General features: G+C 42.1%; 1 protein-coding gene across 4 annotated transcripts in view; it reads right to left on the bottom strand.

Annotated features, from left to right (window-relative positions):
- The window catches only part of CCNYL1 (cyclin Y like 1), a 51,184-nt gene that overhangs the window by 11,533 nt on the left and 26,741 nt on the right, over positions 1-12,910 (bottom strand). For all 4 annotated transcript variants that reach the window (XM_073306644.1, XM_073306645.1, XM_073306647.1 and 1 more), the window contains 3 exons: positions 8,984-9,035; positions 4,528-4,647; positions 1,320-1,486 (listed from right to left, as the gene is read on the bottom strand). In XM_073306644.1, coding sequence (XP_073162745.1) covers positions 1,320-1,486; positions 4,528-4,647; positions 8,984-9,035 — 339 coding nt within the window. The remainder of the gene's footprint in view (positions 1-1,319; positions 1,487-4,527; positions 4,648-8,983; positions 9,036-12,910) is intronic.

Here is a 12,910-nt window from a genome sequence, read left to right as displayed (position 1 = left end):
CATACCCATCTTGCAGTTCAGAAGAAGACATGTTTTGCTAAACAAAGAGTCTGAATCAATCACCGCTGAAGGTAGTATGAAACTTCAGGACGTCCTAAGGAAAGCAATATATTGGGCCTTTCCGGCCACTGAGGAGCTGAAAGGTTGGGATGCCCTATTGATGGGAAAACACACAAGGTGCCAAAAGAACTAATGACCAGCTGGTTCACACATGGTCAAGAGCCTTTAAGGCCTTCTGAGCAAACTATGCATCTGAGTAGGCCCGAAAAGATTCAGAGAGTCAGGTCTTGGCCTGAGCGCCATGTGAGGAAGTGTCATTGCAAAACCAGTCAGGAACTGCTCTGAGGCAAAAAATACAAGTCAAGCTTCTACACGAGGGACACAGTGTGACTGTTCAAAACATTCACATTGTTTTGTGAACCAAAAAATGTATTATCCCCCAACCCAACTCTTCTCCACACACTTTTACCCATCAACACAAGCACAGACCACCACAAGAACACAGCAGGAGCTGTGAGGCTCAAGGCCTACGTGTAATCACAGAGGTGGTTCACGGTTTCCTAAGATTTGCTATTGGAGAACCTGAGGCAAAAAGAATAGGCAAGAGGAACAAGTTTATTTGTACGATGAGCAGTACAGTTGAAGAACTGATTGCAGAGACCATGGGAAAGTGCTTTCAACAACTCATTCAGAAGAGAAAGGCAGTCGCAGCACTAGGGGTGCCTATGTGCCACAGTAGGTTCTGGCACAAGATACCTGCTTCCGGACTAAACGGAAGGGGGTGTTCCTGATTTGGCTGAAAGCTGGAATATGAATCCAGGAGTGAGAAATCACAACTAATCCTGAAAGCTCTTACAAAAAAATCCAAAAGCAACAAAAAGTATTTTAACCAATTCTTACTTTAAATGTCAATGGATTTTTTTTTTTTAATTTCCACTGTGTCTATAAACCAAATATTTCTTTATTGCACTAGCAAACGGATAGTGAGTATCCGTATTGAAAGTGATATCGATTAGTAACTAGCTTGGTTTTTTTTTTTTTATCATCAGGCTAAGGGAAGTGAAAATGACAGACAGCAAAAAATTAAAAGTTATTAGTAACACCAATATGGACTTGTTCTAAGAGAACGCTTTTATCTGGAGTTTCCCTGTTAACAGACAGATAATTCTACTTTCAAGGAAATGAAGCCTGACAACATGAACTATTTCAATTCTCCATACTGCACACCAGCCTTAGAATGGACAACTTTACAATAATGGCAGCTCTCCAAAAAACACTGTTTTTAAGAAAGCAGCAAATTGACCAAACTTGCAACTTACATGTCCTCAACCGTAATGTCCTTCAATATTTGGCAGTAATCCACATTCCACACAGCCTGATCATCCCAAACCTTAGAAGCCAGCAGAATAGCTCCTAGAACTATTCTCTTCCAGTTACTAGGACAGATGTCAATCTCCGCATAGGTTAAGAGTCTTTCCAAGTAAACCTACAGAAAGAGAACTCATCTTAGACATCTCAATCTGAAGTTTGAGTTCCAAACAAGCGTTCAGTTGGATTTAATTAGATTTTACCAATTATGTTCATTTATTTATCCCATATCCATTAAGCTACCAGAATTAGGGGCTATTACTGAATGTTAGCATTCAGACTTTCAAAAAGATTACACATTCCATTTTAAATACAAGACATTAAAGAACTGAATGATCCTGAAGTGCAGAATACAACTCATGAAGTAAAACCAGTTTCTAACAACAAGCTCTGCTGCACCAGTAAGACTCGTGATGAAAAAGTCATTCACAACACTGACATTTTCATTAATGCCAACCTGGGATTATTAACCACTCCACTCTAATGCATTAGCCTTCTCTCTTCATGGCTGGGCTGGTGTGTTTAAAGCAAGACAGCACATATTGCGATCTGCATTTAAACAAAAAATTTTCACAGCCTTAAGCTGTATTGCATCTATTTGCCCCATGCCCATCATTATGGCATCCAGGTTCCTTCACATCACATCTCCACTTCAATCTGAATGAAACAGATTGTTAGCCACCACACACACACCTCAGTAAAAGCTACCCTCACGTCTCAGCTTGCTGCACTGAGAGGTAGGTGGTGACAAAGCCTCAAGTAGAAAACTTTCAAAGTTCCAAATGAATTTCCTACCTCCTCAGATACAATTTCTAACAGCCCCCAAGCAGCTTTAATCTCAACTGCTTCCTTACGGACACTGCGCTTCCTACAAGTACATGCTGGTTTACTCCAGGGCTACCTGTGCCAAGCAGCTGGCACTTTTATACAAAAAAATTACTTTTGAAAAAAAATCTACTTGTGAATCAAGATTTTAAACTCCATTCACAAGTGGGTGTGAGGGGCTGGAGAGAACTCTAGCTTAGCGACCTCAATGTTTTCAATACTTTTTCATCTATTCATAAGACTTTTTTGAATGGAAAAAGTGGACTAATAAATAGTGAATTAACCTTCTGCTTGTAGGCTTATACTGGAATCCCAGAGTTTTTCCAATAGCTAATAGAGCCACCTACTGGCGGAAGTCCACTTTTTAAAAACAAACTTCTTCGGCTCAGGGGAAGTGCTAATTTCCAAATACGTGTATTGGCCAGAATGCCTGCGGTCAGATACGACCTGCCCTGTAAAAAATGCCTGCATGCTTTAGGAAAGCAACACAAAATGCTTACAGAGTTTCAGTAGCTCAATGTAGTTATTTAGCCTTCTTGGTCACAATTTTTATTAAATCATTTCTTAACATCAGGAGTCCGCTTCTTTGCCACACTCAGTTCTGTTACCTCTTTTTGGCTGCAGTTCTTTCCTCCTCTGCTCATCTCTGCATTATTGTTTCCTATCCCAGATGTGAAACTAAACTGAAATTACCATATAGTTTTAGTAGGCAACTGAAGCCCAAATTTCAGTAGTCCTCATCCCCAGAATAATTTTATAAATTAGGAAGTGTTTTTTGGACAATCAGTGTCAATCTTCAGTTTCTTTATCTGCCACACTTTTCAAAGTCACATGGCAAGAACATAATGAGATGGTCGTATGTTTTGGATGGGTTTTTTTTAAGGTACTATCAAATATACCTGGAAGCAGTCAGAGGACTAAACTCAACAGCTGGATATTGATAAAATGGGAGGAGGGGCTCCAGCGTTGCAATGGCAAGGTGGCTCAGCTGCTGAGATTCTTACCAGAGTGCTGTTCCTGGACCCACTTAGGGGCTCTATCGTCCACATCAGTCTCTGGCTAATATACATCTGATAAACTAGAAGAGGCCCACCTCCTCAACTGATGGAAGGGAAATGGAGTTAATTCCCCCCCAACTCTAGAGGTGTTTAGGGTGGTGGTCCATTACTGGATCTTCCTCTAAACTCCCAATTTCTGCAAAAGATCTCTACTATATTATTATACACAACCACATTTTGTTTCTCCGCCACCAGCACATCACTCCTCCGTCCCTCTGGTATCATGCAGAGTAAATAGGACATGATTAGTTTTACTGTTGCTCACAGGTTTCTGAATAAACCAGTTACGTTCAGTACACTGTGGCTTGGAAAAGGCATGAGCAGCAAGGGCTCCACTGATTCGATTTACCCAAGAGTGTATCTTAGTCACCGTAAGGGCAAGCAGCCTATTTTTAAATGAAAGCTTAAAATGCTGTGAAACTGATTACTTAAAATCCCTTTAGAAAAGTTTCACTGCTCTCCAGGAAAATTATCCTACATACCACTGGTGAATGGATTTTTCAAGCCCTGCCTGCATACCTCAGGTGAAATGAGACGTGATGTCAAAGGCCACTGGCCTTCAGCCACCTTGTAAAGGAAGGTCACTGCTACATCTGCAGTTAAGAAAAAGTAGGGAAGTCTATACGTGAATTTGAAGTTAACGTGCCTGACTGACAGTCCTGGAAACCAAGTACTGCAGATACCACATGGGCAGACATCGCACGCTTCATAGTGCTTCTAGGATTTAGACAGCAGTTCAGTCAATTCAATCCTAGGCATCTGTGCGATGAGAAAGGGCAATAAACTTTCTAATGTGGATATTTCCCTTAAGAATTATATTGAAGCCACAACTCCGTTCTTAGTGGCCAACGAACAGCCATTCAATAGTGGTTGTTTTTAATATCACTACTGACGGGGGCCAGATTCAACCAGTGGCCCAGTCGTTAAAGTGCCATAACCCTGTCACCATTCCCCTATAACTGCATCTCACTAGTAACTATTCACCTTTCATTAATAGTATCAAATTGGAACAAATGGTTCATTTTACAAACTGACCGGACCCTGCATATGCAGACACAGGAAAGGAACTGTAAGTGTCATTCCTGAAATATCAGAAAAATTATAAATAAAATGTTACAGCTGATTGATAAACGCTGCTTTGCAGTTATATCTGCATTACATCCAGACAGACTCCTTTTTCAATTTACGTCTACCTTATATTCAGCAGAGTTTAATCAACTTGTTCAATAGAAAAGAAATGTTGACAGCTTGAACCGAATGACCGAGTATGTCTTACCAGTGTCACTATTGCACATTCAGCCGTCAGCTGCGCTGCACTAAAAAGCGTCCGTACAAAACGGTAAATGTGCTTGTGATCAGGGTCATGCTTGCTGTAGTCATCTGGAACTTCTTCCCGCTGAAATAGAAAGTGCCTAGAGTTAGTCACTGCACTTCTAAATGTTACTTGGGACTGCTTTTTACAGCAATACACTATTGTTTCCTTTCACCAGTCTGAAAGACAAATCTACACAAACTTTTGCTTTGGAAAGAGAAGGAACAAAATTCTATACAAGATAGAAAGCAGCACTGGCCATAAGAGTAAATATTAGGAGAGGTCTCTAACAAAAGCAATAGTTTTACCTGGTCTTTTGTAGTCCAGTTTTAATTCACATTTTTCTCCTATAAGGATATAGGTTTGAATGAAAGGCAGATGACTGCCTCTGTCATCCTGAAGTTACATTTCTTGGTTATATCCTTGAAGTGATGATTAGAAGTACGTAATCTTGACAGGCGAGATGGTAGGTAACATTCTTGGCATACCAGTGTCCACGCTGCGTTCTTCTATATCCACACGGCAATTACATATACATCAGGAATCCCTAGGCATTCTGCTTCTCTGAAAGTATCATGCAAGATTTTCACTGCTCTGCATGAGCTACCTAGCATGATGCAAGGGAAATTCCAAGTTCTGAAAGGTAATTCTTCCCTATGGGCAGCAGGCAAGAGCATGAACGAACCCCGTGGGGGACTAACGCATCTACGGAACCTTCCTATTTAGCAGGAAGCAAAAATTCCATCCCAAAATAAGCCACAATCACAAATATTGGAGGCACTGATTTTTCAAAAGACAAAGTGAAGCTCCATACAGATACCTCATAAGGTTTCCCTCCAGGCTGAGGGGGAGGGTGGTGAATGAGAAAAAATCCTGCAGAATGATCCCAGAAAAACAAAATTAGAAGGTAACTATCCCTTCTTTAAAAGATACCATCCCTGAAGGATTCTTACTCCTGGCAAAAAGGAAGTTTAAAGGAAATCCCAAAACAGTTTCAGTAAGACAAACCAACAGCTACAGCAAGGCCAAAGCCAAATATAAAATGTTTTTGAATATGGGAGAAGACAGGCATAAGGATTAAGACAAAAACAATCAAAGTCTTCAAAAATCTGGCCAACTCACATATAGGACATCCTGGTATCCAAAACTTTATGGTGACATGTGAGAGTTTGGGCTCTCCTATTTTAGAAACAGGTTTTGCAGGACTGAGATGGAAAAGAGTTCTTCCTCGAGTCCAAAGCCAAAGGGCAGCAAATGAATGGGGTGAGAATTGAATGCCTGCTTTGCATACGTCTAACAACAACATTCTTAACATAGGCAGGCAGAGGCTGGTCTGTGTCTGATCAAATGAGCTGACATTGACCTGGCTGGCTTCAAACTAGGCTTAAAAAAGCAAAAAAACCCAGGAAGTCAGACATGGTGCTCTTACGTAAGAGATGTCAAAAGAAATAAAACCGATGAGAACAGTTCCTGCCAAATAGAAACCCAAGATCTTTTGGGCAAACCATATGTGAAAAAAGGCCTCTCCAGGACGGGCATGCAAATGTGGGAATAATGCCGGCAGGAGGTTCATCTGCATCAGAGGCCATGCCACACACACCTGATGCTGAGCCAAGCTCGGGCCCTCATGCCCTGACTTTGAGCTCCTATCATTTGTCTAGGGAAATGACAACCTGATAAAAGGTCTCTGCCCTGAGGTCCACCAGCCTTTTGGACATGAAGGCCCAGTTGCCTATGAATTAATGTTTTACTGCTGCATTTTGGTTAACCTGTCAGGATAGATTCCAGTATCAAACATAAGGTTTCCTGGCTTCTGTTCTTCCATCTGGCCAGACCATCCACAACCAGCAAGATTTCAGGTACAAGGTGCAAGACTTAACCAAGAGATGTGCTCAGCACAATATTTTCTCAGCCGCATTTGAGACAGGGCCAGTGGTGAGAATTATCTACCACAGCTTCACTCATTGGTCTGAAATAGGGTACAACTTTATTGGAAAGGACTTCTAACCCAGAGAGCTCTGATGAAACACAATATAGTTTTAAGGAGAGCATCTAAGGTGGTACCGCACTCAGATGGCTAGGTCTCTGGTTCTGAACTTGTATAGAGAGGAGAGGCTAGAATCTTTGGGTATGTCTACACGGCAATTAGACACCTGTGGCTGGCCCATGCCAGCTGACTCAGACTTGTAGAGCTTGGGCTAAGGGGCTGCTCAACTGCAGTGTAGAGGTTCGGGCTTGGGCTGCAGCCCGAGCTCTGGGACCCTCCCATCTCATAGGGTCCTAGAGCCTGGGCTCCAGCCTAAGCCTGTACATCTACACTGAAACTGAGCAGCCCCTTAGCCCAAGCCTAAGTCAGCTGGCACAGGCTGGCCTCAGGTGTCTAACTGCAGTGTAGACATATGCTTTGAAGCGGAGCTACCCTAAGTTAAAGGCTTTAGCAGCTGTGAGTCAGGGGCAACTAGTCACTTGGCACCTCCTGCCAATGCTTCATTTGGGAACGTAAAGTCTTGTTCAAGACAGACAGACCTCAGCACTACTGGCTTCAAAACAGACCAGAGGATACTAGGAACTCTGCAAACGGTGAAGTTCCTATCTTTGTAAGGGATGATGTTGGACTCTGATCTCTGGGCTGAAAGGGAAGCGGAGTCAGGGAGGGCACAACCCAAGTGTCCAGCTGTCAAACCTGACTCTGCCATACAAGCCAAGGATTTCTCCTTCAAATCACTGAGCCAGATTCATAAGTTTCTGGGGGATTTAAAGGAGGGAAGAAGGGGATGCTTTTCTCCCGTCCCAAGTGGCTGAAACAGAGGATGATATCCAAAACAGACAAAGGAATTCTACAAGCAAGTAGCAGTGGAGTGAGTGAACTCTAAGGCAAAGCTACCTGAAGTGCCTGACACCGGAAATAAAACACAGGACACAGAATCAGGATTCCTCAGAGGCTGCTGGACACTGGAATCCTACTGATGATCATAGGCCAGCAGATTCAGGAGGGAAATAGAAGGGGGAAAAGTGAAGGAAAGAGTTATGATCTGACTGGAAGGCAGGGAGGGTCATGGAAAAGGATATCGGGAACAGTCAAAGCTGGACAGGATGACGCGGTACTGAAACATCTGCCAAAGAGATACAAGCAGGAATGTAAAATTTCAAAAGCTTAATCTCTGTGGTGACAAGTGATCAACAGGCAGAGGTGGCCTGCACTCCTACTCATTATCACTGTCTTTAGGGACAGAAAAGATGTAGAGCTTGCAGATTTCTGCCTACCTCACACAGAGTTGATACTCCTCTATGGAAGCTATCTTTACAGAATAATTCTTTTGCCAAATTAAACTGCTTTTAAAGAAGTTTTAGATACTAGAGGTCAAACACCGCCACTACACAGACACTGTAAAGAATGACTTGTAAAGTTACTTTAAAAAGTATGAAACTCAACTATTATAAGTCAATACACACACCCCACACCAGAAATATCATTTATATTTAACACTAATAGTTATGTTAATACTAAAGCATATTTTTAGGATCTGGCAGGAAGATTAATCAAAGCTGAATCTGTTTAAATATCTGAAAGACAAACTTTTTTTTTTTAAACCACAAAAGTCTTTTAAACCAGCACAGACACTTCTAAGTTCAATCCTGATGAAAAGGAAAACAAAGTAAATGACCAGGACTCTGCAAGGCAGTCAACTTGACACCACTCAACAACTACACGCTGAAGCGCAGAGTCTTCAGCTCAAATCTACTATCAGGTTTGTACCTTAGAAGATTGTCTGTAAACAGGAGCATGAAAACTAATAACTTTAGAACAATATGTTGAATGCCTCAAACTGCCAGGGTAAGAGACATTAAGCGTATTTACTTTAAAATTTTGCCTTTCAGGTTCATTAAAGGCCAGACTCACCGTCTCCTGCTTTGTGTGATGCTTTATGAACTATGTACTCCTATTTGCTATCACTTAAAGGTTAGGCACAAAGGCTGTAAAGGTAAAGCATGCTTCCTCCAAAATGATTATACAGCCTTGACCAAGCGCTTGGCACGAAATAGTGTTAAAAAAAACAAAACAAAAAACAGACACAGGGAATAGTAAGAATCAGAATAAACATGGAACTAATATGATGCATGTTAAATGTCACCACTTCACTTTAACACATCTTATTCTTCAAATACCATGAGGAAAAGTGAAGGGTACATTGCAATTGCCTATTGACATAATAGTTGGTCGTCTATTCATAAACCAATTTGGTTTTAGAAGCTCCAAGAGGAGAAGACCACATAACTTTGCCTGCACTTAGATCTATATTAACAAAAAGTAATTTTACTCTTTTGAAGGAATGCTATTTATATTGGATATACAAGACCGACAAGGATAAAAATACATACATGAGTAACAACAAAAATAAGCTCAAAAAATTACACTTACCGTGAGAGGATGCGATTTTTCATCAAAAATATCCAATGATCTGACTGAATCTCTATCAAACAAGAGTACACATTTTACCAATGGAGTTTAACTATTGGCAGAGCAAAGCATTTGATACTGTAAAAACTGTTCACCACATTAAATCACATTTTTTAGTTTTGCACGTTTTTCCTGGAATTTGGCACTAGGTTTTGCTGCAATCCTATCAGCGTGGTTATGAAGAGATTTTCCATAACTGAAAGAATTTAATAAGCAAAATCAAGCATGTGAACAGCTAGCTATGTTCTCACTACCAGAAGTTAAATTAAGTATCTGCATAAAGGCCCTAGAGTTGACATTATATTAAATGTATTTACTGTATAGGCTCTTCTGAAAACAAACTTTCATCTCATTATAAAGTAACACTTCTCATACAGTCATACAACGTATGCTGCAGCTAAATATAATGCGACAAGCCCTGGCAGCATGGTGCCAATGGATCTACTGCTAGGTCTTTGCCGCAAGAAACCAAAAACATGTTTTTACATTGAAACCGCTAACGTGAGTGAGCTGTCTTGATGTAAAATCCTAGCAGAGACAAAGCACAGGTGGTTTGCGCTCAGTGTAGCTAGTTGAGACAAACCCCATGTGAGGGCTATAGCGTTGACCTCAACTAGTGGCATCAAGGCAAAAAACTACCTTCACCTTGTCTCTATTAGGATTTTAGAACGCAGCTAACTTGAGTTAAACTATCTCAATGTCAAAAGCACCTTTTTTCCAGGGAAGATATAGCAAGCATTACATGAGTGACTCCCTCAGCTGCAGCTACCCCTGGGAACTCCCGTTGGCCCTGTCCTCACTAGGAAAAATGGTGTGATCATTAATACATGTTAAAATCCTAGTACAGGGAAAGCCACTATATTTTTAACTTGTGTTAGCTAATCAAAATAAAACCTTTGCTCCCCAGAGTCTACCTCAGCCAGCTAATGTTCGTAAAACTACAACAGCCTTGTCTATAGTAGGATTTTAGCATGCTAGCTAATGTGCTTTAGAAAATACACCTTTTTTTCTAGTAAAGACAAGGCCCTGATGTATTTTTTTTTCCAATTGTGTTAGCTGAATTAAGTTAGCTGAACATGACTGAAAAGCCCTCTTACTGTTCTGCAAGCTAGCACATTTGAAGCCATGTTCGCTGGCCACATTGAAGCCTAGGCTTCCCTTAGACGTTTACTAGATTAGTTTAACATACATTAAAGGCAGTATGTCTTGTCTACAAAAGACTTGGTACGTATCAGCAGGTTAGCGAACATCACATCTTAAATTCTAGTCTATACAAGACCTCAAACATGAAAAGTGCTTTTCAAACATGTTACACTAACTCAATTGAGCTAACAGTGTTAAAACATGCCCCATTTTTGCCCATCAAGAAGGGTGGATACCTTTCAAGGGTATTCTCCCTTCCCTAAGAAGAGCTCTGTAAAACCTGTAGGGGTGAAGTTAAGATTACATGCATCCCGCCTCCACCCCACGCCACTCTTGGGGCTGCCCACTCTCCGCCCTGAGTTTTTTTTTAACCTCAAATTAATCTATTCATAATTGATCAAGACAGTTTATAGGATTGTAGAGGCTAGCCTAGACAGTCCCCAGACATTTGTGGTTTACTCTAGGGACTAGTCTCTGCCATCACACTGGGAGTTCTCTCAAGGTAGTTAATTTTAGGTAAGCCCTCTAGTGAAAGAAAGACTGCAGCAGATCCCAACTCTACAAAAGTGACCTCTTCACAAAGAGGGACAGTGACAGAGAGATGGCTGGCAGCCCTCTGCTGCCAGATCTTATAGACATGATCTGGCTTGTTTTTAAGAAGCTGCTGATTGTTTAATACAGGATCAGACAGTTCGTGTTCTTCTCTATTTTCATTCTCTGAAAGGGCAGCGCTAGCAGCTTCATTTGAATGGCAAAATGTTCTACGAGGCTCAAGCTTCAGTTCCCAATTCAAATATTAAACATCATACCATGGAAAGGGATTAGGTCATAAAGAATTCTGATTGAGGTTACAGGAACAAACCATCCCAATGTGTAGAAAGAATAGTAAATATGTCAGGCGGCCAGCTTGGCTTAACAGTGAAATCCTCGTTGACCTTAAACACAAAAAAGAAGCTTATAAGAAGTGGAAGATTGGACAAATGACCAGGGAGAAGTATAAAAATATTGCTCAGGCATGCAGGAGGGAAATCAGGAAGGCCAAATCACACTTGGAGTTGCAGCTAGCAAGAGATGTTAAGAGTAACAAGAAGGGTTTCTTCAGGCATGTTAGCAACAAGAAGAAAGTCAAGGAAAGTGTGGGCCCCTTACTGAATGAGGGAGGCAATCTCGTGACAGAGGATGTGGAAAAAGCTAATGTACTCAATGCTTATTTTGCCTCTGTCTTCATGAACAAGTCAGATCCCAGACTACTGCACTGGGCAGCACAGTATGGGGAGGAGGTGACCAGCCCTCTGTGGAGAAAGAAATGGTTCGGGACTATTTAGAAAAGCTGGACGAGCACAAGTCCATGGGGCCAGATGTGCTGCATCCGAGAGTGTTAAAGGAGTTGGCGGATGTGATTGCAGAGCCATTGGCCATTATCTTTGAAAACTGATGGCAATCGGGGGAGGTCCCGGACGACTGGAAAAAGGCTAATGTAGTGCCCATCTTTTAAAAAAGGAAGGAGAAGGATCTGGGGAACTACAGGCCAGTCAGCCTCACCCCAATCCCTGGAAAAATCATGGAGGAGGTCCTCAAGGAAACCATTTTGAAGCACTTGGAGGAGAGGAAGGTGATCAGGAACAGTCAACACGGATTCACCAAGGGAAGTCATGCCCGACTAATCTAACTGCCTTCTACGACGAGATAACTGGCTCTGTTGACGAGGGGAAAGCAGTGGACGTGTTATTCCTTGACTTTAGCAAAGCTTTTGATACGGTCTCCCACAGTATTCTTGCCAGCAAATTAAAGAAGTATGGGCTGGATGAATGGACTATAAGGTGGATAGAAAGCTGGCTAGATCATCGGGCTCAACGGGTAGTGATCAATGGCTCCATGTCTAGCTGGCAGCCGGTATCAAGCGGAGTGCCCCAAGGGTCGGTCCTGGGGCCAGTTTTGTTCAATATCTTCATTAATGATCTGGAGGATGGAGTGGACTGCACCTTCAGCAAGTTTGCAGATGACACTAAACTGGGAGGAGTGGTAGATACGCTGGAGGGTAAGGATACGCTACAGAGGGACCTAGACAAATTAGAGGATTGGGCCAAAAGAAATCTGATGAGGTTCAACAAGGACAAGTGCAGAATCCTGTACTTAGGACGGAAGAATCCCATGTACTCCTACAGACTAGGGACCGAATGGCTAGGCAGCAGTTCTGCAGAAAAGGACCTAGGGGTTACAGCGGATGAGAAGCTGGATACGAGTCAACCGTGTGCCCTTGTTGCCAAGAAGACTAACGGCATTTTGGGATGTATAAGTAGGGGCATTGCCAGCAGACCGAGGGATGTGATCATTCCCCTCTATTTGACATTGGTGAGGCCTCATCTGGAGTACCATGTCCAGTTTTGGGCCCCACACTACAAGAAGGATGTGGAAAAATTGGAACACATTCAGCAGAGGGCAACAAAAATGATTAGGGGATGGGAACACATGACTTATGAGGAGAGGTTGAGGGAACTGGGATTGTTTAGTCTGTGGAAGAGAAGAATGAGAGGGGATTTAACAGCCGCTTTCAACTATCTGAAAGGGGGTTCCAAAGAGGATGGATCTAGACTGTTCTCAGTGGTAGCAGATGACAGAAAAAGGAGTAATGGTCTCAAGTTGCAGTGGGGGAGGTTTAGGTTGGATATTAGGAAAAACTTTTTCACTAGGAGGGTGGTGAAGCACTGGAATGCGTTACCAAAGGAGGTGGTAGAATCCCCTTCC

The sequence above is a fragment of the Lepidochelys kempii genome, chromosome 11 (genome assembly GCF_965140265.1).
Source record: "Lepidochelys kempii isolate rLepKem1 chromosome 11, rLepKem1.hap2, whole genome shotgun sequence".
Classification (NCBI taxonomy): Eukaryota; Metazoa; Chordata; order Testudines; family Cheloniidae; genus Lepidochelys; species Lepidochelys kempii.
Note: the sequence above shows the minus strand (reverse complement) of the source record. Positions and strands in the feature narration are given on the sequence as shown.